The sequence below is a fragment of the Chiloscyllium punctatum genome, chromosome 13 (genome assembly GCF_047496795.1).
Source record: "Chiloscyllium punctatum isolate Juve2018m chromosome 13, sChiPun1.3, whole genome shotgun sequence".
Taxonomy (NCBI): domain Eukaryota; kingdom Metazoa; phylum Chordata; class Chondrichthyes; order Orectolobiformes; family Hemiscylliidae; genus Chiloscyllium; species Chiloscyllium punctatum.
The window spans coordinates 109,984,749-110,001,500 of record NC_092751.1 but is presented as its reverse complement, the minus strand read 5'-3'; the positions used below and the strand labels follow the sequence as shown (position 1 = coordinate 110,001,500).

Below are 16,752 nucleotides of genomic sequence, written 5' to 3'. Positions count from 1 at the left end.
CCTTAAACCAGCTCCATATTTCCATTGTCTGCATCCCCTGCATTTTGCTACCCCATTCTATGCATCCTAATTCTTGCCTAATTGCATGATAATTGCCCTTGCCCCATCAATAACTCTTGACCTGTGGCATCCCTTTCCACCGCTAAACTAAACGTAACTGAATTATGGTCACTGTCTCCCAAGTACTCACCTACAACTAAATCAAACACCTGGCCTGGTTCATAAGCAAGCACCAGATCCAGTGTGGCCTCCCCTCTTGTCGGCCCTTCCACATACTGTGTCAGGCAACCCTCCTGTACACACTGGGCAAAAACTGATCCATCCGATGTACTAGAGTTATTAAATTTCCAGTCAACGCTGGGGAAATTAAAGTCCCCCATAATGACCACCCTGTTCCTTTCACTCCTACTCAGAATAATTTTGCTAATCCTCTCTCCCACCTCCCTGGAACTCTGCAGAGTCCTATTAAAAAAAAACTCCAAGTAGAGTGACCTCTTCTCTCCTGTTTCTAACCTCAGCCCACACTACCTCAGTAGATGAGTCCTCTTCAAAAATTCTCTCAGCCACCATTATACTATCTTTGACTAACAAGGCCATGCCTCCACAAATGATGTCGAAGAAATGGGAAGTTTTCAATGGCAAAGGAGCTAAGTTTGTTAAATGAATGTTGACATTGCCTTCTGGCTCTTTGCTTCAAGATAGATGGCAATATTCTCCCATGTGCATTCCATCTGTAGTAATTGTGCCTTTGGTCTCAAGCAATCTGTTTTGAGAAGGGGAAACCATTGCTACTCTGTGCTGTGAAATGCACTGGGGACAAAGGAATGAAGTGGAAATGTGATTTCTCCAGCTGTTAATCAGTGGAATTTCTGAAATCGTCAAAGTTCTTTCTCATTTCTCCAGACTCCACATTTGGTATTACCGTCATGATCATTCTGTACCGTGCTGTATTAAGGCCATGAAAATAGGTCCATATTGATTGCACATAAAAAATATTTAGCACCTTGTTGCCCAAACTCAGTAAGTACTGCTTTTTCAGATTATATTTAGTTTGTTTTGTGTTCTCTGGCCATGATTTGATCATAAGCTGGTCAAAGAACATGAAGGACAACATGGCTGAAACAAACTGTAACTCCCACGACAAATGGAAGAATTAAGCTGATTCCTTTTTCAGAAGGAAATGTGTCTGGAAATACTGAGCAAACAGGAAGAAACTTATTTTTCAGATGCAGTTAGCCCAGATACAGTCCATTTTCTGCTAAGAAGTCTATAATGATGTTATGATCCCAGCTAATGGTATTAGAGTCATAGAGATGTACAGCCTGGAAACAGACCCTTCGGTCCGACCAGATGTCCCACCTGCCAGCACCCGGCCCATATCCCTCTAAACCCTTCCTATTCATATATCCATCCAAATTCCTTTTAAATGTTGCAATTGTACCAGCCCCCACCACTCCCTCTGGCAGCTCATTCCATGCACGTACCACCCTCTGCGTGAAAAAGTTGCCCCTTAGGTCTCTTTTATATCTTTCCCCTCTCACCCTAAACCTATGCCGTCTAGTTGTGGACTCCCCAACCCCATGGAAAAGATTTTGTTTATTTACCCTATCCATAATTTTGTAGACCTCTGTAAGGTCACCCCTCAGCCTCCGACACTCCAGGGAAAACAGCCTCAGCCTGTTCAGTACTCCCTATAGCTCAAATCCTCCAACCCTGGCAACATCCTTGTAAATCTCTTCTAAATCCTTTCAAGTTTCACAACATCTTTCCAATAGGAAAGAGACCAGAATTGCATGCAATATTCCAACAGTGGCCTAACCAGTGTCCTGTACAGCCGCAGCATGACCTCCCAACTCCTGTACATGGGATTCTGACCAATAAAGGAAAGCATACCAACTGATCCTAGAATGAACCATGACTCGATGGATCATCTGTTGTGTGTATGGTGCTGGAAAAGCACAGCAGGTCAGGCAGCATCGAAAGAGCAGGAGAAATTGACGTTTCGGGCATAAGCCCTTCATCAGGACTCCTGATCAAGGGCTTAGGCCTGAAATGTAGATTTCTCCTGCTCCTCTGATACTACCTGACCTGTTGTGCTTTACCAGCACTACACTCTCGACTCTGATCTCCAGCATCTGCAGTCCTCACTTTCTCCTCCTTGACAGATCATTTTATAACAAATCGTTAATAAGGTGGTTAGTTACTGACACATTTTCACACAAGGCTGCCAATTGTGTTTAATAATGGAAGTTTGAGGCAAAAGAAGAAATACAATATATTTAAATGTAGAAGATGACTATAATGATCTTTAAAAATGGCAAAACAAAGTTTTAACCTGTTTCCTGACACTAGCTATTACAGAGGCTCGAGTCCAGAGAAACTAAAAATCCTATTTCAATTCTTAAGTTTCTGCCTCGCCAACTTGCTACAATATCTTTCTCATTGACTATGGACACAATTTGACGAATCCTTTCCAAATGTACCAACATATATCTGAGAGCATAAACTTTCTCAGTTCTAATAAAGGCCATGAAAATGGATCCACATTGATTGTTACCTTTTTGCCAAAACTTAGGACTTTGAGCTGTGTCCTTCGTTTGGCGCTACTTTTTCAGATTATAGTTTATTTTGTTTTCTCTGGCCATGATTTGAGGGTGACCTTTATAAACCTTAGAGAGCTTTACATAATTATGATGGTCATGGATAGAGTAAATAGCCATGGTCTTTTCCCTGGGTTGGGGGAGTCCGGAACTAGAGCGCATCGCTTTAAGGTGAGAGGGGAAAGATTTAAAAGAGACAGAAGGAGCAATTTTTCCACGCAAAAAGTGATATGTGAATGGAATGAGCTTCCAGAGGAAGTGGTGGAGGCTGGTACAGTTACAACATTTAAAAGGTATCTGGATGGGTATATGAATAGGAAGGGTTTGGAGGGATATGGGCCAAGTGCATATGGCAAATGGGACTGGATGAAGTCAGAGTATCTGGTCAGCATGGACAAGTTGGACAGAAGGGTCTGTTTCTGTGTTGTACATCTCTGTGACGAACCAAATTTCAAACCAAATTATTCTGGTTGGACGTTTTACCAACTAAAACTGTTTTGACATGACTTGTTTAATGTACTGCCCTGAATTCCATCGAGGAGACAAATTAAATTTCCTTCAGATCTCAACACTGGTGTTTCCTGCATTAAAAATGTACTCAACCCGAAAGTCTTGTGAACATTTTTTTTTTGCCTGCCTATGATAGTCATGCAACATGGAAACAGACCCTCTGGTCAGCTCATCTGCGCTGACTAGACACCCCAATCTAACCTAACACCTTTCCAGTAACACGAAGGATCCACTGTTGTCTGCTTTAAGACCATATGCTAGATATAGGCAATATTTCAAAAAGACTCTGACTTTTTTTTTAAGAAAACCTTTCGGAGAATTAACCAACACTTTTTCCACCTCTAAGATAAATTAATCTATATTGCACATAAATTTTACACCTTCTCATCACTGGAAATTCTCTCCAAGTCTACAGGATTAGTCAGATCAGTTTTATCTACTTTGCTTGCAGTTGTTTACTTTAATGTTTTGGCACCTTTATTTGAAATCTAAAGATCTTAACTTCTTTATCCTTGCCCCTCAACATTCTCACCTGTGCTTCCCCCAGATCCAGCAGCACAAGTGCACATTGGTGAAAAGTATCCATGTAAATTGTATTTTCTTTTGCAGCCTTGCAGCATGCTGGAAAGCACATGGAGGACTGCATCGTGGCCTCTTACACAGCACTGCTTCTCGGCTGCCTCTGTCAAGAAAGTCCAGTGAGTAACAGCATCACCCTCCAGAGATAGTTTTGACTCAAAACTTGTTTTGTGCTTTGTAATTTTTAAAAAAAACTTAAATGGGCTATTCTCCCATGATGTGTGGAATGTGCAACAAGTTTGTGCCTTTATTTGGGGGCAGTAGTCAGTAATTACATTTGCCATCTTGTTAGTATAGATTTTGGGTCCAGTTCTGTCGTGTTGCCTGGACAGCGTTGACAGGCCGTTCATTAGTATCCTAGTCCCCTCTGACATCCGACGCCCACAGTCTATCAGACCTGGTGCAGTTCACAGTAGTCATGTTCTGAATTGATTCACTGAAACATTTATAAGATGTGATAATTCTCATTACACTTTCTTGACTTTTTCTTTCGATTCTGAATAGTCTGAATGACCCAGTGTCGACAGGCCTTTGTGATAAAGAACTTCACACATTCACTTCCCCAAATGAAATTTGTCTTCCTCTCTATCCTAACTGGGCACCCCATATTCTGAGATTATGCCTTTTACTCCTAGACCTTCCCAAACAGAAAAGACTGTCAAGTCCCCTAAGAATGACCAATTCTAGAAGTTTACCAATTATAGAAGTGCAATCTGTCTAGCCTCTCTATACCTAATACTGCCCTGAATCTTATTGGAGTCTTTGTTCTTATAGGTGAATGTCACAACTGTGAGGGAGCTTTTACCTGAAGGAGATTTCTCAATTATGACTGAGATGTTGCATAAATTTTTGAATTTCATGAATCTTACGGTAAGTGACAGTTGTTCAAGTGATAGTGGCAGATTTTTCATTTTGGTGTTGGAAATTGGTGCCCTTTCGTGTGAAGCTCAAAAGTGTTTGAATCTGGAATACATCCAGTGATGTGAAATGCTACCCTTGTTTTCTGTGCCTCTTTTCACTATCACAGTTGTATAGCAGACATGGTCTACCAAGGTTTTGTTAACAATAATGGTATGTGAATTAGAAGCAGAGGAGGCCATTTAGCTCCTCGAGTCTGCAGTGTCATTCAATAAGGTCATGTCTGCAGACCTAATTCAGGAGAATGATGGCCAAAATTCCCATTAAGCAGCAGTTACTTTTGTATCTTCTGAGTTTTTTGTCTTTATTACATTAGCAGGAAAATCTCCTTGCCAGACAAGTGGCACTTTTTGCCAGGACTCTAATGTCAATTGTTTTGGTAATGTGGTCAGTTACCCAGAGAAGGGCGACGTGTGGTTGGTTAGTGAGCTGGAAGTGAAGGTTGATATTTCACTTCATTAGTACTCTCCCTCTCATCCTTACTCATTTTGGATGGGTTTCAAAAGATTAAGCAGCAAGATCTTCTGATAGCCATAACTTTGTACTGGAGTTAGTATCAATTGCCCCAAAAAGCAAATCTAACTCATAAGCTTGGATTTTCAACTTATTATTTAAAGGTTGAAAGATTTCAGAAATACTAATGACTATTAACAGAGGCTAGATATTGATTAGAATAAATGCATCTGTTCGGGTCGCCAGTTCTAGAGATTGTGATTAAGATGCTGCACTCGAACAATTATTAAAGAGTGTTTTCACCTCCTGTTGAACTCCAGGTGATATTCTGGCATGATGGGTCATACAGCTTCCTTCATTGTCTTCACCTTAAGAATCAAATCTGTATCCCAGTGAAGCTGCATTTAGACAGTGCAGCAAGAGAAGCTCCATAATGACTGGGAGACAATGTGTGTCAAGGTTTCTAGGTGACTCTGATCAACAAGAGTAAATCTGTTTTACTACTGTGTACTGATACATCACAAATCAGTTTATGGAACATGAGAAATAGGAGCAAGATTGGTGATGTAGTGGTCAGTGAAGAAGGTTATCTCAGATTACGAAAAGATCGGAATCGATTGAGTCAGTGGACTGAAAAATGGCAGATGGAGTTCAATTTGGTTAAATGTGTGATATTGCATTTTGGTAGAACAAACAAAGCCTATACACTGAAAAATAGGGCTTTGGGTGGTGTTGAACAGAAAGACCTAGGATTAGGTACATAATTCTTTGAAGTTTGCATTGCATAAGATAGGGTGGTTAAGAAGGTGGTTAACATGCTTGCCTTCATTGCTCAGGCCTTTTGAGTATAGGAGGTGGAGCATTGTGTTGCGGTTGTGCAGCATGTTTGTGAGGCTTTGTCTGGAGTTCTGTGTCCAGTTCTGGTCTCCTTGTTACAGGAAGGATGTTATTAAGCTGGAAAGGATTTAGAAGAGGTTTACTAGGATGTTGCCAGGAATGGAGGGTTTGAGTTATAAGGAAAGGCGGGATAGGCTGTGACACTTTTTTCACTAGAGCGTAGGAGATTGAGAGGTGATCTTAATGAGGGGTGTAGATAAGGTGAATGACAGGTGTCTTTTTCCAGAGGATGGGGGAATGCAAGACCATGGAGGATAATTTTAAGGTGAGTGGAGAAAGATTTAGAAAAGATATGGTGGAAATTGTTTATACAGTATGGTTTGTGTGTGGAATGAATTTCCAGAGGAAGTGGTACGTGTGGGTACAGTTACAACATTTAAAAGACATTTAGATAAGTTCATGCATAGGAAAGGTTTGGAGGTCTGTGAGCCAACACAGGCAGGTGGGACTAGTTTAGTTTGGGATTGTGGTCAGCATAGATTGGTTGGACCGGAGGGTCTGTTTCTGTGCTTTTTTATGCTCTAACAGGACTAAGACACTCAGCCCCACATGCCTGCTCAGCCATTCATTAAGATCATGGGGGCTGATCTAATTGTGGACTTGACTCCACTTTCTTGCCTGTTCTTGTCGCCCTTGACTTCCCTGGTCAATCAAAAAGCTGTCTGACCCAGTCTTAATTGCTCTCTGCAAAAGAATTCTGTGCGCCACTGACCCTTTAAGTGGAAAATCTGATTCTTGATAAAGGAAATTCTAAAAATGCCCTTGAAGTGGGTTTCACCAAAGTACTACCAAGTTTCCTAGACTAATCTCTTGATGAATATAACAACTGTATAGATTTAATTTTGTGCATTTTACAGCTAAAATTACTGCCACAATATCCTCCCAGTATTTTTTGTATCTTAAATGTAACAGTCGGATAGAACAGGTTTGTTATGAGAATGTGGAGTCTGTTACAAATAACTATGTATTGGTCAACAGCCTGAAATTGATCACCATGTGTCTTCTGTTTCCTCTCCTTTAGTGTGCTGTGGGAACGACAGGACAGAAGTCCATCTCTCGAGTGATTGAATATTTGGATCACTGCTAAAGGACAATGAGCTTGTGCTGCTGTGCTCTGTCCCTTGGAGTTAACCTCTCTGTCACCAACCAGTTCTTGTGGGCAGAACCTGGTCTTTCTCCTCTCCTCCTCTTTCCTCTTCTCCTCCCCAGCAGTCCCAAAAAAGCACCCCTTTCCCAAATGAGGAAAGCTCCAAAGGAATCCCACACCTGCTTTGTCAGTGACTTTGCTTCTGAAGGAAACTATGGCCATTGCATAGTCTGACCAAACCAAGCAGAGCTTGACTGAATTAGCCAGATCTGTCTGGTTGAGTGAAATGAGGCAAAGGCAGATCTGAGGATGAATGGCATGTGCTTTGTTTAGTTTCTGGGATAGATGTGATGTTTGCTATATCGGCCTAATTATCCTATATCCATGCAGGGTTACAATCATCCTGTTATTTTGATCTGGAGATCCTGCAAGGTCAATCTTCAAAATATAACTAATGACCTTGTCATCTGACAATGTCGTGCTTTTTCATTCATCAAATGTTATGTTACTAGTGTGGCTATGGAATAAGTCTTGCACCACATGTTTTTGTATGGTTACCTCATTAATGCAGACACTGTGTATGGTAACCCCTGTTATGAATATGAAGTGGTGCTGGCTTGACAGCAAATTCTGTCGCCACCAGAAATGTGTCTCAACCCTCTGGAATGGTTATTTGCTTTACTACAAGCTGAACAGATCGAGCTGGTTACGTTTTGACTCATGGTCTATATATAGAGTTGTTTAATACAGAATATATAATTATTATAAAAGTTGATGAGACTAGTTTAATCCTCTGGTCTGTTTAGCTTGTACTAAAATGAATGGCTTGTATTAAACTGTCAATGGTAATCTGGATTGGTCAGGAATACTGTTACATTACTTATTGGATGTGATTTTTCAGTTAAAATGGTATTTATCCTAAAGTAAGATCATGTCCAAGTTCAGTTGGAAAAACATAGCAGCTGTGACTCATTCCCATTTGGTATTCAGTTACCAAGGGCTGGAGAATCAATGAGGCCATGGAAAAATGAACAAACAAGATTCCTGATTCAGGATCACTGTGAGAATGCTGCTGAAACATCAACTTCTATCCTTCAATATTCGGTTGCCAAGTTTGGATTGTGACTAGTCTTTGCTTCCACTTTGGAAATGTTGCTTCCCTGGGCTGTTTGAGTCTGACTACGTTAACATCACTGAAAGCCATCCAGGAACAACTGAGAGTTCAAACACTGGAGTAAAACCATGTTGATTTTCTTCTTCAGAAATATTTTCTCTAATGGAGAAAATTCCTGTCTGCAATCGTATCAAGTCCAGGAAATGGTCAAAACTGGAGAGGAAAAAGCACTGGTATGCGGAATGCAAATTAAAGTTCTTGATTTCTTTAATAAATTGAGTTTCACTGAAAATTATATTTCCTTTAGAGAATTGACTTGAGACCAGGGCTGGTGAAAACTGATCTTGTTGAATGAATTTTTTCGGAGGAGGAATTTCACCTCGTAGATTGATATTTTAGGACACAGGACAATCTTGCAGAGTAGAAGCGATAGTCATCAGCATGTGCCTTCTCTACTATCACTCAATTCTCTCTTCTGTTTCTCTCCTGAATTTAGATAATAACAAGTTCACAATACAGGCTCTTCACAACCCAGAAGACAGTTGAGAGCATAGATGCACCTTAATTTTCCGATCAAACTGATGTAGTAAGGAGAGGTGTTGCAGGGTATGCAGTGGAGATGAATTGTCGTCTGTGGTAGATATATCAATAGCCATGTTGAAATGTTTGCATGGTTTATTCTGAAGTTAATGGCTTTCTTTCTACAAGATTTAAATAACAAATTCCCATCTGTCCTTAAGGCTGTAATGTTCACCATTAAATAAATTCCTCCATTTGCAGCAATCAAGTGTTAAGCAGCATTTAAGTCCTTGATTTGGGACAAATCTAAATTGACAGACATCAGTCTATCGTCATATGAGATGGTTAGTGCTATAAAAGCTGATTGTCAGCCCCTAGCCACCTTTACCAGCACAAATTGTTTTAATTGATCAACTTTCTAGATTGTAACCAGTTTAATTTTGACACTGACAGAAACAAATTGGACTATTAAACAAGCCAAATTTGAAGGGAAGCTTGGTGCAAAAATTAACAAGATGATTCTTCCCTGGTATTTGCTTCAGAATGTAAGTAGTGATGTGGGAGATTACCATTTCAGACTCCAAGCACACACTCTGTCATCAGATGTCGTATGTATGGAAAAATTTTGTTCTGACTCAATTCTGAGATTATATCTACATTTCAACTTTCAACAGATGGACCCATTTTGCCCCTGCTTAATCTGCATATCCATTGCAGAAATATCAGCCAGGACCTCCTTTGGGTCTCAGACTGCAGTAGGCACTGAATGCTGATGTAGATGAGGCATAGAAAATGTGTAGTGGATTTTTGGATTCTGTTCTTGTGGTGAGACTTTCCGCTGAGATTGATAGCCTGCGGCCTCACCACCTTTAACAAAACTCCATACAAACGTTTAGCCTTGCTGTCCTCATACTGCTAGCAATTCTGGATACAGTGGCCTTTCTGAATAGAAATGCTTTTTCTTTGACATGATTGGAAGGAGCGAGCTGCTATAAGTTGGTGAGGTAGGAGCATGCCATGTTTCCATGCTGACATTTCAGTGTTCTTTGTAAATGATTTAAAGGTATTAATTATTTCATTGTGGAAAACCAATCACTGAAGAATTGGGATATGCATTTATGAAGTACCTTGACCTCCATGCTGATCAACCCAGTTCAATCCTACCCATGTTGTAAATTTGTTTTAATTTTCTGAAAAAAGTAGGAATTTTAGTTGTTGCTTTTACTGAGTGGGAAGTGTATCAGTAATTCATCTAGCCTTGCAGTATCTGGATTTTTAATGGTGATTAATAATTGATGATCAACAGTAACAGAAAAGAAGACAAATTGTTTTGCAAATTGCTGAGAGCCTGGTATATATTTGACCAGAGATTTTCGTCCTCTCCCAGTGGCTACAGTTGATTTGAATTAAAAGCTGGTACAACATTTTAACCTTGGAATAAGTTAAAACCAAACCAAGACCAATGGGGCACACATTCAAGACTGATTCTGCTTTCCAGGATACTATGAGCATTTTATTTCTGTATGTGGCCCTCTAAAAGTAAATGTTGTAAAAGGCTCATAGCTTAGCAACAAATTGGCTTTGGATGCAGCTTCTTTGATAAAGGAAGTTGGTTGGAGAAGTGGAAATGTCCAATTCCTGTGCAATAGGGAATGCGCTTGAAATTGGACTAAAGGTAAAAATGTGGAAGTAGAAGTGAGTTTATTTTGACCTTTCTTAACTGTTGCTGACCTGTGTCGTCTCCATTTTGATGATGTACGCCAAAAGGTGCAGAAGTGTTCCATTCCTCCAGTGACATCTCACCCGAAAGCACAGGGAACATTTCTTCTTAAATTTCATCTAAAACTATCAAATCACCTACTGGAGATCTTTGGTGAGGCAATACGGCAATTCTCAAACCTTCTAGAACTTGACTCTACATCTCTGAGCCAGATCTTTTCACTGCTGTTTAATCCATCTTCAACTTCTGATAACATCTAAGGCTGGCTGTGAAGCTTTACCTCTCTATGACTGTTGGTCAGGAAGGTTATTTTATTCAGGGCCGTAAGAACTATGCAGATAATATATCACAAAATTTATATTCCTTTTCCATGCTTCCCAATCTGTTTTGCTTCCTGTCTTTATTTTTAGCTAATCATAAGTCTCCAGTGCTACTCTTGTGGCTTGCATTCTTACTGCTCATTATCAAGCTTGGGAGATCTGTGAAGAATACTCTACAAATCCCATTTATTGCCCTGTCTTTTTGACAGGTGAGTGTATAGTCTGTGCTCAATATCTATCATCAGCTGTCTGGACTGAACTTGCGCAAAGAATCTTTTAGTTAAAAGTCACGATTTATCCAAGTCAACTGGATGGTCTGCTTAACTTCTTATCTCTTTTAAAAGGATCTATTCCTACTTGTCTAATTTCACAACAGATTGAAGGTCAAGAGGGATATGTGTTCAAACCTGTAATCAGCTTCTGGCCAAGGAGGAGCAGCAGCAAATATGCCAGTCCTTGAGTAACTTAACAGTTAGATGGATTGGTCTTATGTCCAGGTCTTGGTTGATTCAAAACAGGCGCACATGGGATCAAGGCAGAGGCGCTTAACACTGTCTTGCTTTTTTTTTTATTGAGTGTTTTAGGGTTGCCTTGTCTAATTCCAGCCATGTCAGTAAAAGCAGCCCACTTATTGCTGCTTTTCTTCACTGCTGTTCACGTTTCTTGATAAAATATTTCCTGATTTTGTACAGGTGATCACAACTTGACCTTGACTAATCTAGATTTAAGCTGCATAATGCTGGCTTGACTGTTACATGTACATTTCTGTTTGTGCAGTGCATCTGTGTTAGTGAAGCCATTGGGTATTTAGTGAGGGAATGAAGCATCGTTTACAGCATTTGCTGAAGCAGTTTCTGACTTTTTCTTCAATGATTGCTTGGAACTAGGTTTCCTATTACAGACCAACTCTGAGGTTTCAACTGTCCTGTTACTCACAGTTTACTTCAGCTGTCTTAGCAGATGTTCAACATTCATGGTGTTTCTTCCAGGATTCAGCATGATATGACTCTTATTTTAAGCAGTACACTGATCACATTGTGTACATGTATGTAATGTTCCTTACCTTAGTTATAAAAGTAAATTGTGCTGTTTGTTTTAAATGCCATGGCTGCTCCAGACTGCTTGTGATGAGGTCACAGCCTTACTTGCATTTCACCTTGAGTTAGTTCTTCAAATCTGTGAACAGTTTGGATGCAGTTTCTATCATTGTTCTTGACTTCTTGTGAATGTTGGTCTCTGGTCATCCAGATGTTTTTAAGTTTTTATAAATATTTTTTATCAACTGTATTTCTCAAATCAGAGATTTGGCTCTGATACTTTAAAGCCATGTATTATGTCAAGATACTTTTAATAGTTTAAATCGTTGCAATTTTAGTTTAATTTTGGATTGAAGACTACAGATATTTAACACTGGTTCTTTTGAGTGTGTTTCTAATTGCTGCAGCCAGCTTTGGTTTTAGGTAAGTATTGAAATTTTATGTTGTGTAGTGCCAGTTACCTTATTCAGTGGTTGTCTTCAGAGAAGCCTATTTTCTATGTTCGTCATCTGATGGGAATGTTTAAAATCTTGTGATGTCCAAACTTCTCCAGGAAATATTAATCTATGGAATTGGTTGTACAAAATCCAAATCAATCTAATTGTCACAATTGAGCAGCATTACAGTGCTCCAGTCCTGAACATTGTCACATTAAGTTATTGCTAGACTTCAAATTAAATGAATTTGGGGGATATGTTGATAGAAATTTTAATTCAATAATATTTATCTGCACTCCATCTGATTTTTAAAGTAATGGTCAGTTCATATCTGGGCTCGAAAGAGAGCTTCCTGGTCAAGTGTAGCATTGTCTGACCAGTTCATGCAATTATGGCCATAACTGTCTCAATGTCTGCATTTTCTGCCATTCCCTTGAGTTTTGTCTTCCTACCACTTATCAAATTGGACTATTAAAAGTTGTGCATTTGAGCCTCATTTGCTTGTATGTACACTGGACAAAAATCTCTTTTTATGGTAGCTGAATGAAAAGTGCTTCATCCTTGAGAAAATAGAATCAGGAACGTCAACCTTGAAACGCAGCATTACCTAAATACTGCAATCGAATTGAAAATGACGTGGTCAAATCAAAAGTTCTTGTTCAGATTTGCATTGAAACTTTTAATTCTCCTTCCTGTACTGGTAGGTGATCAGACATGGTTTGAATTTACTTCAAATAAAGGAAATCTTGATGTTCCATGAGTTTGGGGACTGAAAAAGATGCTATACATTGGAAGTTGGCTCTAGATTCCTCATGTCATCCATGGGTCGTTTGATTTAGTGACTTGATTATTGTTTGTCCAGAAGAGCTGGAGATGTCACTTATTTTAACAATTGTTTCACAAAATCGCCTTTTTTACCTTTATCTTTTTCTTGCTTCCCTGCCACTTTATGGGTAATTTGATGAGCTGTGTGGTTGTGTTTCCTTGTTTTGTTGGAATTATCAGTGATCTGGTGGCATTGGCTTGAGGTTTCTCGGCCACTCCTTTGAACTCCCTACTTTTGATCTTGCTTTGGGAATGGTTGAACCCCATTTGTACTAAAATTCAAAAGAGACACATTTAGTAGTTTAGTCAGTTCTGTCCCTTTCATCTTTGCATTTAGTCTGGTTTTACAATTGTAATCCTCATCTGTTCAACTTGACTTTTTTTTATAAAAGCTGAACTTATTGTGGGCTGCTGGCCCTTTTACTGTTCATTTTATTTATAGAAGGTTTGGGGTTTTGTAATTACTATGTTGGTGGGGATTTATGGACATCAATGCCTTAACGATTGGGCCTTGGAGTATTTATGTAAATTAGAAATATATTGAATATAAAATAAACCAAAGTGGAAAGTTTGGGTTTTCAAATCATTCCAGAAAGAGGGGCGAGCAAGCTCAAATATTCACTGAAAATTTTGACATCCGTTGATAAAACTCAGTGTAGTGTAGTTTTGAAGTGAAAGGTGTTGGCAGATTCTGCGAGGTGATGTTTTTAAGCTGGTGTTGCCTGCCATGAGGCCAGTGGGTAACCATCTCCACCACAATAGCTGGCTATTAACAACAATGGCTGCTCATGGTTCTACCCATTCACTTCTGTTTTCTACCAGTGAAACTTGGTGTACTGAACGGAATAGAAGCGATTAGGGTTAGCAGTTGATCCTGTTTTTTCAGATATTCTAACAGAAATGTTTCAAGTAAAATGCACCAAAGCAGATGATAAAAATGTTGTTAGAAACTATTGTAACCTGATCATGAATATTCAGCCTCCAATTAATGGAATCATTCCAATACCCATTTTCCTCAAATTTATTGTTTGTTAAAGCTTTATTAACTGTTCTATTTCCAAGGTGTTTACAATTTTGAATTTGCCTGCAACAAAAGGCGTGCAGTAAACTGTTGTCCTTGAAAATATGCACAAACTTTATATGGTAGTTATCATACCTGCATTGCTCATTGATTCAGGACGAGTTGAAATCAGAGCCTTTTTTAAAAAACAAAAGATCTGACCCATCTGCCTGTGTCTTCAACCTTTGTTTATTGATCATGTATGCAACAACTGGAAAGACCATTTTCACTTTCAATACATGCCAATCAGCAAATCTGAAAACTTAAGTTGTTTTGGAAATCTGAATTGGAATCAAAAGTCCCATTTATCAGGATATTCCTGTTTACAAATGGATACAATACATTTGCAATGAGTTGATAACTAAGATAATGTGTCCAATAAATAAATGTTTCTACTAACCACAAATCCATTGTGGTGTGACATACATTTTTAATACAAAGTAATCTGTGCCTATAAATTAAATTTACAAAACCTGTATAACTCTTCTTGCCTCCTACAGTTGTTAGGCTTAGGGACTTGGACAGTTGTCTCTGGATAAATGCATCCTCACATAAGGGTAGGATCTCTTCATGCCACATATTTTACATGGCTACCTTGTAGAATAACTGATCTACGCAAGATTTTTCTCACTGTCTGGTTTTATTGCTTAACTTGCAAAATGTTTGTGTGAATGCAGTCTTTACAGGAACAGAAGCAGTCGATGCATGCAGTTTGGGAACCTTGAACTGCATGGCATTTCTTGGTTTAAGGTGTTGGGGTTTGGGAACCTGCTGTGTGGTGATGGTGCATAACTGGCAGTTTGGGGAAGGAGAAGAGGTTCATATCAAACATTAAATTGAGACCTAGCCTGTGTTTAAGTCCCCAACAGTCAGATATTGAACATAATTTTGATTAAAAACCGAAAGAACTGTGGATGCAGTAAATCAGAAACAAACACAAATTGCTGGAGAACTCACTGGTCTGGCAGCATCTCTGAAGAGAAATCAGAGTTAACGTTTCCGCCTTGTTCTGAGGAAGGGTCACGGGACCCAAAACATTAACTCTGATTTCTCTTCACAGATGCTGCCAGATTTGCTGAGCTTTTCCAGCAACTTGTGTTAGTTTCTGCACATAATTCTGAATTTGCTTTTCAACCATTTGACATTCAGCAGAAAAATGCTGGAAAGTTTTTTGTTTATAAAATTGGTTGAGCAGTTAAAACTGGGAAGATCCTCAAAGAGTTTATTCCTCAGCAAGGCCATGTTGATTTTGGCCCTGTGTAACCCCAATTCTGCAATCCAGTCCTCTCAGTTGACAAAAGTTAGAATGGGAGAAACTGCCATTGTGACATTGGGGGATTTTCCTATAGTTTTTAGACTTCCAGTATATCTTATGTATTTGTGCAGCAAATTTCTAATTGAAAATTTCATAGGCTTCTAAATGTGCATTTATCAGGATTCAACTGCCCTTTGGCCTGTTCACCTATTTCAGTGTGACAAATGTTTGCTTGTAGTTTTGTGAATAAAGCTGCAACTGCAGTATTTTGCGGTGGAGGTTACTTCTGATGCAGTTCCACATGATATTGCAGCCACTTCCTCCAAGATGCAGTGGCAGCACTCTCTGCACAGTTCCTCATGGAGTTTTCATAGGAGTAAAACTCCAGCATCTACATTTCGATTGTTCTCATTCCATTCAGGTGTAATAATCACATGACTGCAAAGGGTATGCGAGGGCCGAATCAGAATGAGTTTGAAATAAATTTTAAATGACTTTCTTGTAAATAATTGTGTAAATATTGACAATTGGAAATTTAGAATGGTAGAAATACTTTTCAGAATCTGATCCTATTTTTATTTTATACAGTATTTCTCAGTTGCAATCTTTCAGAGTAAAAGCCAAATGGCAGGAAATAGAGTTTGTACCAGTTTCATGAAGTATGTCTTTGGTTACTTGTAAATAATTTTAACTCAAATAAAAATTGCTACTTTCAGTACAGTTGATGCTGTAAATTGTTTTCTTGTGCGTATGCTTACTTTTTATAAACTATGAAAAATATTTGTTCCATCTTGGAGCCAGTGATTTGGTGCATTCAGATTACAACTTCTGTTTGGATTGTATTAACTTCAATGTGTTTACCTTTAGATTCAGAAACTTTTTTTTTTGGCTGGTAAACCATGTCTGTAGTTGCTACTGAATATGGGATGGGTCGAAATTTTCAGGCCAGCCTCTGCCATCTGGACCAAGTTGTTTTCCCCTAGTAAGTTCCAAGTTCCACAGAAATACTGTCTGCTTTAGTTGCAAAACATTTGTGCCACACAAATGCCAGGCAATGATGATTTCCAATCAGAGACAATCCACTGATAACTCCTTCATATTTAGTGGTGTTACCATCACTGAATCCCTCACTATCAATATCCTGTGGGTTACCACTGACCAGAAACTGAACTGGACCCACCATATGAGGGGGTGGCACAGTGGTTAGTACATAGAACATTACAGGACAGTACAGGCCCTTCGGCCCTCGATGTTGCGCCGACCTGTCATACCAATCTGAAGCCCATCTAACCTACACTATTCCATGTACATCCATATGCTTGTCCAATGACAACTTAAATGCACTTAAAGTTGGCGAATCTACTACTGTTGCAGGCAAAGCATTCCATACCCTTACTACTCTCTGAGTAAAGAAACTACCT

General features: G+C 39.2%; 1 protein-coding gene across 2 annotated transcripts in view; it reads left to right on the top strand.

Annotated features, from left to right (window-relative positions):
- Window positions 1-16,051, top strand: part of LOC140484768 (wings apart-like protein homolog) — a 212,149-nt gene extending 196,098 nt beyond the window's left edge. For both annotated transcript variants that reach the window (XM_072583591.1, XM_072583592.1), the window contains 3 exons: window positions 3,720-3,808; window positions 4,464-4,559; window positions 6,979-16,051. In XM_072583591.1, coding sequence (XP_072439692.1) covers window positions 3,720-3,808; window positions 4,464-4,559; window positions 6,979-7,044 — 251 coding nt within the window. In that variant the 3' untranslated portion in view covers window positions 7,045-16,051. The remainder of the gene's footprint in view (window positions 1-3,719; window positions 3,809-4,463; window positions 4,560-6,978) is intronic.
- The last annotated feature ends 701 nt before the right edge of the window (window positions 16,052-16,752 follow it).